This window comes from Thalassophryne amazonica, chromosome 3 (assembly GCF_902500255.1).
Source record: "Thalassophryne amazonica chromosome 3, fThaAma1.1, whole genome shotgun sequence".
In the NCBI taxonomy this organism is placed as follows: domain Eukaryota; kingdom Metazoa; phylum Chordata; class Actinopteri; order Batrachoidiformes; family Batrachoididae; genus Thalassophryne; species Thalassophryne amazonica.
This window is the reverse complement of record NC_047105.1, coordinates 27,214,756-27,227,844: the sequence shown is the minus strand read 5'-3', so window position 1 is coordinate 27,227,844 and position 13,089 is coordinate 27,214,756. Positions and strand designations below refer to the sequence as shown.

At 40.7% G+C, this 13,089-nt stretch overlaps 1 protein-coding gene across 1 annotated transcript in view; it reads right to left on the bottom strand.

The window, feature by feature from the left end:
• ptprt (protein tyrosine phosphatase receptor type T) overlaps positions 1-13,089 on the bottom strand; it is a 1,196,058-nt gene that overhangs the window by 521,313 nt on the left and 661,656 nt on the right. The window contains exon 16 of the mRNA XM_034165958.1: positions 7,743-7,878. Coding sequence (XP_034021849.1) covers positions 7,743-7,878 — 136 coding nt within the window. The remainder of the gene's footprint in view (positions 1-7,742; positions 7,879-13,089) is intronic.

Below are 13,089 nucleotides of genomic sequence, written 5' to 3'. Positions count from 1 at the left end.
GCATTCCACACTTTGGGTGCCACAACCTCAAATGCACAGTCTCCTTTGGTCTTCAGCCTTGACCTTGGTACAACCAACAGGTTCTGGTCCGAGGACCTCAGAAACCTGCTTGTCACATACGGGTGCAAGAGTTCACTGATGTAAAGTGGAATTTGACCATGCGGAGCTCTAAAAGTCATGACCAATATTTTAAAGCATATTGTGAGAAAAAAACTGCTAATCACTGAGCCACCATAATGATGCTTGGTCATTGTACAATTGTGCATATAATATTGGGGTTTTAGTGAATGGTTTAAGCATGGTTTACACATAGACGGTTTTGTCGGCGGGTAATACGTAGACCGAAGTTCGCGGTAGTTCCGGCTGTTTTCGCGGTGGAAGGGGCGGAGCATTTCACTGGCATTTTGACCACCGTACTAGCCGCAAATACGCGGATACAACGCCGCTAAATCCGCCAAATAAAGCGCCGTTTTGACGCCGTAGCATCCGGCACATGTAAGGCAACGGGGGTTAATACCCAGTTCTATCCTTTACAATCGCAGGTTAAGACGTGCGTGAGAACGGCGGTGTTCTGCTGCCGCCGATAATGCCCTGTGTACCACTGGATTTATCCAGGCAAATCCTGCGTTACTCCAGGAACTTTTACATATAGGCACCGCCCCCAGAGTATAATAGGCTGAAGCAGCAGGAATACATGCCTGTCACTGCAGAGGGAGGGAGATCATCAGCCTTTTCTTCTCTTTCCTTTTCCCCTCCTCAACATGTTGCTCCGTCTCCACCACAGGGCTACCCTCTGCTTCTGAACCAGACCTCTTGGTAAGTCCTTGCCTCTGCCAATTTTCTTTTAGGAGGCATACTGGAGCTTCTCTGCAAAAATATCTGGAGCTGGCCGCGAGTGAGAGGCCTGCATGCAGCGCGCTAGCATTTTTATACTGATCGCTGCCTATCGGCCATTTGGAATGCCGTTAACCGGGAGGTGGCATTTAGAACGGCATACTGCCCGCTAGCGCCGCCGTTTTGTCTGCCTCTGTCGCCGGTTAAAATGCCCTTGAGGACGCCAATGTAGGCTCTATCGCCATTTTACACGCCGTTGATTAAGGATACAACGCCGGCCGCCAATTACGGCGGTGTAAACTGTGGCACTACAGGAAGGGGCAGGATGAAATGGCGATTAAAAAGTATCAAACGCCGTTGTTCGCGTTGTCTCCATGGTCACGCAAATTCTCTGGGAGCGCTCCCGGAATTATTCGACATGTTGAATAATTTTTTTCGACGATTCCCGGTAAAGCCGGAACTAAGCCACACCCCCTAGTGCCGGCATTAACAATGGCATGTGATCCTTAAGACGGCCAAAAACTCTTCTGGGACGCTTCCAGGAGCTCTTACCGTCTATGTGTAAACGGGGCTTTAGTGAATGGTTTGAATGGTGCTACTTTTGCTCATGTTAGCTGTTGGGTAATGGTTAAAACTAATGTAACATGAATTTTTGGGGATGTTCCCAACACTCTGACAAGTTTTTCAGTCATTGGGGAAAGCCACACACCCCAGTATTGGTATACACATGTGGAATGACAACTCACAGGAGATTACAGTAACACAAAAGCCAGATCAGGTCTATAAGTGTGTGCTCTAGTGCCACCATACAGCATCCACCACACTATGGAACTGCTACGGGGCCCGGCCGGAAATCACCCAGGCAGACAACTGGTCCATGTCCACCTCCTGAAAGTAGCCATCTGTCCATCAGAGCCAGGTGAAACGTAACCACCCTCTTGGTCTTTCATGACCAAAATGTTACAACTGGCGCTACCTCACAACAAAAGCCCTGCAACTTATTAGAGTCTTCCTAAGTAACAGTTTATTTGACCGAATGGCATTACAACAGTACTCAAGAATCCCCCAAAGGATCCTGGTACCAAATGCATCTAGCTGGAGCTTCAGGTCACCAGTTCACCCCAAGTATTACAACCACATAGAGGGATACAGGCTCAAACTGATCAAAACCAGCATGTAAAAAAGGAGTTGTGATATCAGAGCTTGGGCCTGCAGAAGAGCAGGCAGATGGCCTATGATCAGAAATTTTATCAAGAAACAATTTGAGAAAACTTTCACAGTGGGAGAATGAGGGTACAACTGGAGAGCTGTCACAGGGATTTACAAGGGAGTTAAAAGTGTTAAAAAGCACCTGAGGCTTATGACTGTTATGAGAAACAAGGTTGGAAAAATATTCCATTTTAGCACCCAGTCAGCGATTTCAATCAGATATACAATAAATCCAGTTTAACTGGCAGTTTGAACAAAGCCTGTCTTCAACGAGTATCAAGCTGAGATACTCTGAATATCTCCTCAGGTTTTCAAGCGGTACAGGCTACTAAAGATCACAACATCACCTGCAAAACAGAGGCCAGAAAACTCACCAACAAAGGCACCCAAGTTACTTGATTCCACAATAGTGGGTTCTTACAAAGTGTCACTCTTTGGGACTGACATTGAGCTGTCAGAATTTACATCAGCATGAGCAACGACAAAACCCAGAAGCTATTTTCACTTCACCATTACGTTCGGTTGATGTAATAACATAACTCTGATGGATGGCTGCACAATCACAGCAGCACACTTGCCGGAGCTCCAGCTTCTGCCATCTTCACCACTGTAAGATGGTAAAGATGAACTTTCGCAATGTTGAAAGTAGAGACAAGTGCAGACGATCAAAGTGCACTAAGCATTATCCCCGCCCCCCCCGCCCCCCCCCCCCCCCCCCGCCCCAGCATCAGGTCTGAACAATAAACGGCTGCACACAAGTCGTAAATGACACGAGTGGTTGTCAGAAGATTATACCTCAGCTAATATTTGCGTGTTGTTTTGTGAAAACAGTGCAGCAGCTTCAACATGATATATTCTGATACTTGTCACATACGTAAACACGTTATAATGCCTGAAGGAATCATACTAAGATAGACCTTCGGTTTCACCTCCTTTCTTCTCGCATTACACTGGTCAAAACGATTTTTCTTGCAGGGAGTTTTTCAGCGGAATTGGGGTAATTTTGGGGCACTGAATCTGAATCTGGCATTAGTTTTTGCCAATCACATCATGTTTTTGAGATATGAAAACATGTCTCGTATCAAGCATTGTAGCAAAAGCTGCAGTCTCGCACACCTCTTCGGTGCCATAAACAATTTTACGGCTCAGTAAAATTGGCTCGGTTTAAAAACTACACTTTTGAAGCTGCTTTTGTGCATGATTAGTGGCATCAAACTTGTGAGTGAATGAGCAACTTTCGCATAATCCATCAATAGAGAACATGCAGATTGAGATAAAAAAAATGATGTGATCGAAGAAGTCTGAGCTCAGATTCAGCCCCCCAAAATGACCGTAAATCAGTTCTCAAAGTCCATGCAAGAAAAAAATTTAACTTTTTTTATTGACCAATGTTATAGTCAATTTTTGTTTGTATGACTGACATCACAAGGTGCACCATGACACAGTGATATTGGCACAAATTGCCCTCTGCAGATTATTGGATTTTTGTTTGGTTTGGATGTGAAGATTCTGAGTGTCGGTGTTGCAGGAATATGACCTAGACATTTGAAAGGTTTAAAGTCTTTTAAAGCATTGTAAGAATATGCAGAACAGACAAACACAGAAACAAAAACTGAGTCAAGCAAAACAAAACGCATGTGTGACAGCACTGTACAGAGAGATGGAAGGATGATGGAAGAATAAAGAGGAAATTAAAGACAGAACGGCAGGTGATGGTGGCAAGCCGATGTGCAGGTTAAAGCTCTGCGTTTTCAGATCGATTATTTGGGCGTCTGTACAACTTTTGCCAGTAAGAGTTGGAGATATTTAATATAGAAATCTGTGCTCTTATTGTCTGAAGTAAAGAATACAGTTTGTACATAAGTTGTATCCATTTGCACACTGAAAACCAGTGGAATATTATGTATTTATCTATTTTTTTCACTCAATATTACTAAATGTGCACTGCAATTCCACTCACCCCTAGACAACTGACAATTTTTTGGATTTTTATATATATAAATTGAAGATGTCTTTCTAACTTGATGTTATAGAGTTACTTCTTCCTGTATAGTCAAACACGAGGACACATGTCTACTGATCTATCCAACCATATTATTTAAAGGTGCTACGTGCAGTTGTTTCATTTATATGAAGCTGTCAAACAGCTATAGTGGTGAACACTTCCTAGACTGTAGATTTTTTTAAATTGCCTTTTTCAAGAAGTATAAATTTCAAAGCAACTGTTTTTTTTTTTCTCTCAATCAACAAAAAGGTCATTTTAGTATCATGCCCTCATGGAGAGTCCAGGTAGAGTTTATTTGGACTCCACTTTCGAGAATTGACACTAAAGACAACAAAAGTCTGTGTGTTTCAAACCCAGCAACACAGTAAATCTAAAGGAAAACAAAGAGAAAAGAACAAATTGGTAAACAGGCTGGTACACAACACACACATAATGTCCAGGATTCCAATTCTGTCCTTATGCTGCATTCCATTTACCTCAGAAGTTGAAAATCTTGACTGAGAATGACGTTACACCTAAAGTTTCAACACAACAGTGCAAGTCATAAAATAAGCTGGACACCTCCAAGATTCTGGAGTGTACGTAGAATGCTACAAAATTATGAGGTCCACCAATAAGACCTCATGGAAGAGAAGTGATGGCACAGAAGTTACATCATGATTTTATTTCCTGCTCAATTTGTAGAGTGGTGTAATTAGTCGTCACATTTAGGAACATCCAAGGGATTAGCCAACATTAGAGGCAGCAGTTGGTGAATAACACATTACATCAGCAAGATAGTACCGTTTGTCTGAGATTTATTAAATTGGACATAGCTTTCAGTACCTATGGGGTATAACTGGGCAAATCCTACTTCCGAGTACACATGGAACACACCGTTAGTACCAGAGACAACAATGCTACATGGACCACAAAAGGGGAAAAGCTGGCAAAAGCTAAACTTTATTTACCAAAAATTGTCAAGAAAAAAGAGCCAAAGATGGTTCATTCAGTCTGTTGACGTAGACAGTAAATGTCTGTATATCCACAGTCAGTTTCAATACTTTGCCATACCCAGGTTCTTACCACATGGTAGCAACATGTTCCTTCTGCACAAGCTGAAGAATTGAATGAATTCAAACAAAACCGGACATTTTCTACAATGGACCTGGTCCAACATAGACCAGCTAGATCACCACAAGACTGTCAGGGGCACCTCAGCACCAAGCTTAGGTGGAGAAAAAAGGGAGTCATTTTGGGCAGTGTATCCATGACGAGACAGGAATGAAAAAGGCCATTCACGCTACAGAGGCACAATCTTCTCAGAAGATTGGACTTTTGACCATTTAGAGCTGAAGAGTTATTGGACACATGGCAAAGAAGATGATTTTGAGGACAATTGTTTAAATGATACAAGCATGAAACTTGAGAAGAACATTCATACTTTCTAAAAAGCCAAGAAAAACAAAATGATGTCAATTTCAAGTTGTCTGCCTATTGCGTTGACGAAACTCAAAATCTGCCAAATCTGACAAATGCAACAGCATATTTGAATGGTTACAGTTTCTACTTATGTGTCAGGAAGGGCATCCGGCGTAAAACTTGTGCCAATTACCGATGCGGATCTGGCTGTATCCGTTGTGGCGACCCCAAACAAAACTGGGAGCAGCCAAATGAACAACAACAACAACAGTTTCTACTTGTGTATTGTTTTTGTTTTTTTTTGTTTTTTTACCATTCTGAAACAAATGTTTGCCATAAAATCTTTTTAGGTACATGTATATAACTAGTCAGTGATTGAAAATAGAAACCGTCAAAATTACATAAGCTGAAATGTATATCACAAGCTTCCATTTACTAAATCTATTGTAGTTTAAACCAATAATATATTTATGAATAAATCTTGTCAAGCTAAAAAGAAAATGATCCTTTTTACCTTTTTGTGTTAACGTCAACTATACTCAACAAAAATATAAATGCAACACTTTTGGTTTTGCTCCTATTTTGTATGAGATGAACTCAAAGATCTAAAACTTTTTCCACATACACAATATCACCATTTCCCTCAAATATTGTTCACAAACCAGTCTAAATCTGTGATAGTGAGCACTTCTCCTTTGCTGAGATAATCCATCCCACCTCACAGGTATGCCATATCAAGATGCTGATTAGACACCATGATTAGTGCACAGGTGTGCCTTAGACTGTCCACAATAAAAGGCCACTCTGAAAGGTGCAGTTTTGTTTTATTGAGGGGGGATACCAGTCAGTATCTGGTGTGACCACCATTTGCCTCATGCAGTGCAACACATCTCCTTGGCATCATCTGTGAAGAGAACACCTCTCCAACGTGCCAAACGCCAGTGAATGTGAGCATTTACCCACTCAAGTCGGTTATGGCGATGAACTGGAGTCAGGTCGAGACCCCGATGAGGACGACGAGCATGCGCTTCCCTGAGACAGTTTCTGACAGTTTGTGCAGAAATTCTTTGGTTATGCAAACCGACTGTTTCAGCAGCTGTCCGAGTGGCTGGTCTCAGACGATCTTGGAGGTGAACATGCTGGATGTGGAGGTCCTGGGCTGGTGTGGTTACACGTGGTCTGCGGTTGTGAGGCTGGTTGGATGTACTGCCAAATTCTCTGAAACGCCTTTGGAGACGGCTTATGGTAGAGAAATGAACATTCAATACACGAGCAACAGCTCTGGTTGACATTCCTGCTGTCAGCATGCCAATTGCACGCTCCCTCAAATCTTGTGACATCTATGGCATTGTGCTGTGTGATAAAACTGCACCTTTCAGAGTGGCCTTTTATTGTGGACAGTCTAAGGCACACCTGTGCACTAATCATGGTGTCAAATCAGCATCTTGGTATGGCACACCTGTGAGGTGGGATGGATTATCTCAGCAAAGGAGAAGTGCTCACTATCACAGATTTAGACTGGTTTGTGAACAATATTTGAGGGAAATGGTGATATTGTGTATGTGGAAAAAGTTTTAGATCTTTGAGTTCATCTCATACAAAATGGGAGCAAAAACAAAAGTGTTGCGTTTATATTTTTGTTGAGTGTATTATTAGTAATTTATTCCTGCACATAAAATTGTTTGGAATTGTCCTGAAGGAGAAACATTATACACACATTATAATAATTTTAAAGACACAAAAAGGTCTTGAGGGATAATTACTGGCAAAATCAGGTTTAGGATTTTAAAATAAGAGACCAAGTACTCACTCAAACCCATCAATAAACTTCAGAGATATGGAGAAAACAGAATGGAATGGAACTGATCTTGAAAAATGTTGACCACATTGCATTTTCACTTGGCTCATCAGTGTGAATGTTTATGCCTAGTTTCATGCTTGCATCATCATTTGAATGATTTTTTCCATTGTTTCCACCACTAATATTCACAATCTTTCATTTAATTCCAGTTGCATTGAACTTAATACTTCTTAAAATCCCTTCACCTGAATGAGAACCTTCTGAGACAACGTTATAGTTGAAGAACTCTGAAAGCTTCAGCTGAGTGCTGCAGAGTCATTTTGATATTTTGTAGCAGTGATTAAAATACCTCAAAGTCCATCAGAATCATTCAAATGCCTCATCTAAAAACTCTGTTTTGTGATGATATTAGCCGTAATGTCTAAAAATAAAAATGTTGCACGTAGCACCTTTGACCCGCCTCTCGGCCCCATTGTTGGGTTTGTTGACTACCTGCGCTTGAAGGTGAGGACGAGGCCAAGGAGGATGATGACGAACATGAGGATGCCAGCAATCACGCCGGCCATTTTCACAGTGTTGTCCACCTGCTTCTCAGGCTCCATGGCATCCGAGTCCTGAGTGGACGCACCTACATACACACACAGACACACGGATATGCAGAGTCACAAAGGTATGCAGATACAAAAGTAGATACACACAATCAGACGGCAACAGACGCACAAGCATGCACATCGACAGGAACACGGGAAATGATGCTCTAAACACATGAGCAACAGCTGAAAGGGACAAATATAATTCTAATCCCAGAAAACAAAACCCTTCCAATTTAGTGAAATTTTCACTTCCATAAGTATTAATATTATAAAATAATTCACAAAATTCACATCAGAAAAACACATTAAAGGTGTGTATTACCATATTTTTTCAGAGTATATGTCACTTTTTTTAAAAACTTTTGTACTGGTAAATAAGTGTAACAAATACTGAACATAATAAGTACAGAGGTTTTTCCCACAAATCAAAGCACCAAACAAATAAATAATAACATAATAAATGGCAGCAATAAAAGTACAAAAATAAATAAAAATGGTAAAACCAAAAAAGATGACTGTTTATAAGTTTTTCTTCCTCTTCAAGAGATATTTGTTGACAGTTGTAAATTATATGCCAGAAAATATAGTAATATATGTTACTTTGTACTTTTTGTATTTATTCCACTTCATTTATTTTTATTGCATTTGTTATTGCATTTTGAAGTGATTCAAGTTCTTATTATTTGTATGTGTATTTTCATAGCTTGTCTGTAATTTTTACCTATAAGCTGCTGGAAAACCCATATTTCCCTTTGGGGCTTAATAAAGCTTCATTTTAACCACAATAAATACAGTAACTCTGGAGCTAAAATATATTAGCATCCATAGAATTGCTGAAAAACAATGAGATTTATATAAAACAGAAAATGTATTCTTAGAAATCTTTGAATAACATAGGAAGGCTTGCAGATCCTATTCCTTCAGTCAAAGAAATCCAATATTACACCAAATATAAGCAATAAATAAAAAGAAGAAAAGCATACAAACATATTCAAAGCTACAAGGTTTTCTTTTATGATGTTCCACATCATCCCAGGTTACACACATTCATTAAGGACAAAGCAACACACAGACATCACAAAAGACATCAAGGTTAAACGTGCGCGCATGCAGTGAAAAAGCAACGCATGCAGGATACATGCCGTAGCGCTCGTTTCTTCGAACATCAACACACAAACAAAGGCAAAGGAATTATGTGAAATACAAAGTGTCAGGTGTGAATGTGTGTGTCAGTCAGTAGATTGATGTCTGATATGCAGAAAGTGTTGAGACCTCTGCTTCCACAGAATGGTGTAGTCTAATCGAACTCTTACTCTACAAACCTGTTTTGTGTTTCTGGTTTCCTCTCACATCCAAAGTCATGCAGGTTAGGTGAATTGGAAACTTTACAATTGCCCAGGTCTCCCTTGTAAAAGACGTCTCAATCTCAAAGGGACTAACCTGGTTAAATAAAGGTTAAAATGCAGGTGAAATTCCAGGCAGTAAGGTTTTTGTTGATATGTGAAATATGGAGGTCCCATCCTACAATCTGAGTAACGTTAGTGTTTTTGTTTGTTTCCCTACTCCTTACTTCTAACTCCTTTAGCCAATTTCCACCAAACCCACCATGTGGATGAAGGTCGACCCCAAAATAGAACGAAATGGTTCATTCTAGTAAAGGTTAAGGTTACTGCAGTCAAGAAATGTAATTTTTAACTCAATGTGGAACGTCAGTTTGCTTGGGGTTACACATCCAGGCTCAGTACACCGGACCCTTCGTTCTCTGCTTGTTGTTTTTTTTTTGCTGTACCAGACAACAGCTGAAAAGCAATTTTGTTTTCTAGCCAATCAGCATATATGTGAGATTTGATGCAAGAACATGCAATACAAAATGCAATAAAAACGTATGATTGAGGAGCACAGTTCTCGTATCATCTCAGCTGGAGTTAAACAGAGCATGGTGTCTCTGGCGTCAGCATGTGAAGGGCAGGAGATCTCCAGGAGCAAGCCTGGTGACCTCTGCAGGACAGTCAATGTCTAGATAAAAAAAAAAACAATGTGAAGAAACAGAAAAAGAAAGGTTGGAGTCCAGAAGGTGGGTGAGGTCTAATAACAAATTATTTAAAGTGGAAAATATAAAAATGGAGCCACAATACTGTAGGTGGAAACACATAAAACTGAGCTGAGAGTGAAGAAAAAGATGAAACCTCGAGCACAGAACCCTGCGATCCTCTACATCAGTGCACTACTTCCCTCACACAGCCTCTGCTTCCAACCTTTACAGACAAAGACACCTGATTAATAGAGTAATAGAACTGCGTGGGAGTTCAGTTTAATCCCCTGTCTCTCCCATCATCGCCCCCCTCTGCAAAAACAACACAAACGCGGCAGTATCCACGGCGCTAACGGCTTAAGAAGCTAACCTTGGTACATTCGGTAATAGCTGCTTTGTTCCTCATTGGCTCTGGAGATAAGATACTCCTTTAAAAGCCCACGATGCCTTCAATCATTGAACATTCAGTCTTTGTAGCCTGAAAATGGAACATGTTCCCAAAGAGAAAGAATATCTCAGACAACAGAAATCAAGACCATCCATCCAATGCTCCGCGGTGAGATGGAGAAGATGTGGTTGGAGATTAGAAATCAAACAGTGATTAAATGATTAAACTATACCATATTTTCCCAAGTACAAGTTGCATTGTTGTTCTTTTTGTTTGTTTTTATGTTTTTTATAGTTTCATAGGTCCTGCAACTTACATCCCCTCAAAAATTGTGCATTTATCATTATTATTATTATTATTATGTCCACCAAACACGTACTAAAATCATCTCCATTTATTTATTTGTCGTTCTGTCTGACTGTTAGCAGGATTACATGAGAGGTACTGCACAGATTCTCACCAAATCTGCACCACAGATAAGACATTAGGCCATTGAAGGCTCCAGTGAAGACTCAACCATTGAAGTGAAGACTCCACCAAATTTTGGAGGTGATTGGATCTGGATTCTGGGTCAAGATTTCAATTTTTATGCTTCACTTTGTCAGATTTTGAGTATTAAGTCAAAAACTACTTAACAGATTTTCACCAAATTTTCCCCACACATTGATGTTAGGCCATGGAAGACTCCATTACATTCTGGAGGTGATCTGGATGTGGACCCAGATTCTGGATCAGGATTTCACTTTGTAGACTTTTAAAAGATTACGTCAGAACGACTTCACGGATATGACATCACAATCTTTAAACAAGATCATGGTATGCGATTATTGCATTGTGTTGTGGAATCTGGATCCAGGTAAAATCACGGTAAAATCTGTTATTTTGAGTCTTCGTCAGCCCTTGGCAGATGTCAGAAATCTCTGATTGCTCTTGTTATTATTATTATTATCATTATTATTATTATTATTATTATCCTGTCATCCGTCCATCTGTGGGAGACAATGATGTAGCGTCCAGTTTGTTTTTTGCTTTTCTTATTTCTTTGTTTTTTTCACTCTTCCAATTTGAGTTTTGAATTTATTTAATTTATTATAGCACCAAATCACAACAATGCTCCCTCAAGGCGCTTCACACAAGTAAGATTTAACCTTACCAACCCCTAGAGTAAGCACACAGCTGACAGTGCTAAGGAAAAGGAAAAACTCCCTCTGATGATTTGATGAAGAAACCTCAAGCAGACCAGACTCAAAGGGGTGACCCTCCGTTTTGGCTATTCTACCAACACAGTTGACAATACCTCAGTTGACAATACCTCAGTTCATGCCTCAGTACCGTAGAGGAGTATGCTGAGCATGCAGGTCTGGTAGACGCACAATTTTGTCTTCTCAGAGAGGCTGGATTTGTTCCAGACTCTGTGGCTTAGTCTTGCCATAACTGCTGCTGCCTTCACAATCCTGCTGTTCATCTCTGCTGTTCATATTATTATTATTACTACTACTACTACTACTACTACTATTATTATTACTATCATTATCCATCCATCCATTTTCTACCCCCGCTTACTCCAATTTAGGGTCGTGGCTGGAGCCTAACCCAGCAAGTCACAGGGTATGAGGTATGGTCCACCCTGAACAGGACGCCAGTCTGTCACAACACCACATATAGACAGAGAAACGCATTTAAGTTTCCAATCCACCTAACCTCCATGTCTTTTGGGTGTGAGAGGAAGCTGGAAGGACCTGGATGGAACCCATGCAAACATGGGGAGAACATGCAAACTCCACACGAAAGGCCCCAGGTAGATGTGGGGGAAGTGATCCCACAAGCTTCTAGCTGTGAGCCAACAGTGCTAACCATTCAGCCATGTGCTGCCCTTATTATCATTTAATTAAAATAATTATTAATCATAATTATTAATTTGTTTTACATTGGACTCATAAACTGGTCCTACCACACTTATCAAGGGTTTGAAAGTAGGTGGTCTGGTGTTACAAATGACAGTCAGGAGGTGGCGGTGTTATGCCAGGTGAGATGATAACTTCGCCCAGACCTTGCCAGGTACATCCTAATGCCATCCTGATTTATTATTCAAGTTGTTAATCAATCAATCAATCAATTTTATTTATATAGCGCCAAATCACAACAAACAGTTGCCCCAAGGCACTTTATATTGTAAGGCAAGGCCATACAATAATTACGTAAAAACACCAATGGTCAAAATGACCCCCTGTGAGCAAGCACTTGGCGACAGTGGGAAGTAAAAACTCCCTTTTAACAGGAAGAAACCTCCAGCAGAACCAGGCTCAGGGAGGGGCAATCTTCTGCTGGGACTGGCTGGGGCTGAGGGAGAGAACCTTGAAAAAGACATGCTGTGGAGGGGAGCAGAGATCAATCACTAATGATTAAATGCAGAGTGGTGCATACAGAGCAAAAAGAGAAAGAAACACTCAGTGCATCATGGGAACCCCCCAGCAGTCTAAGTCTATAGCAGCATAACTAAGGGATGGTTCAGGGTCACCTGATCCAGCCCTAACTATAAGCTTTAGCAAAAAGGAAAGTTTTAAGCCTAATCTTAAAAGTAGAGACGGTGTCTGTCTCCCTGATCCAAATTGGGAGCTGGTTCCACAGGAGAGGAGCCTGAAAGCTGAAGGCTCTGCCTCCCATTCTACTCTTACAAACCCTAAGGTCCCTAAGATAAGATGGGACCTGATTATTCAAAACCTTATAAGTAAGAAGAAGAATTTTAAATTCTATTCTAGAATTAACAGGAAGCCAATGAAGAGAGGCCAATATGGGTGAGATATGCTCTCTCCTTCTAGTCCCCGT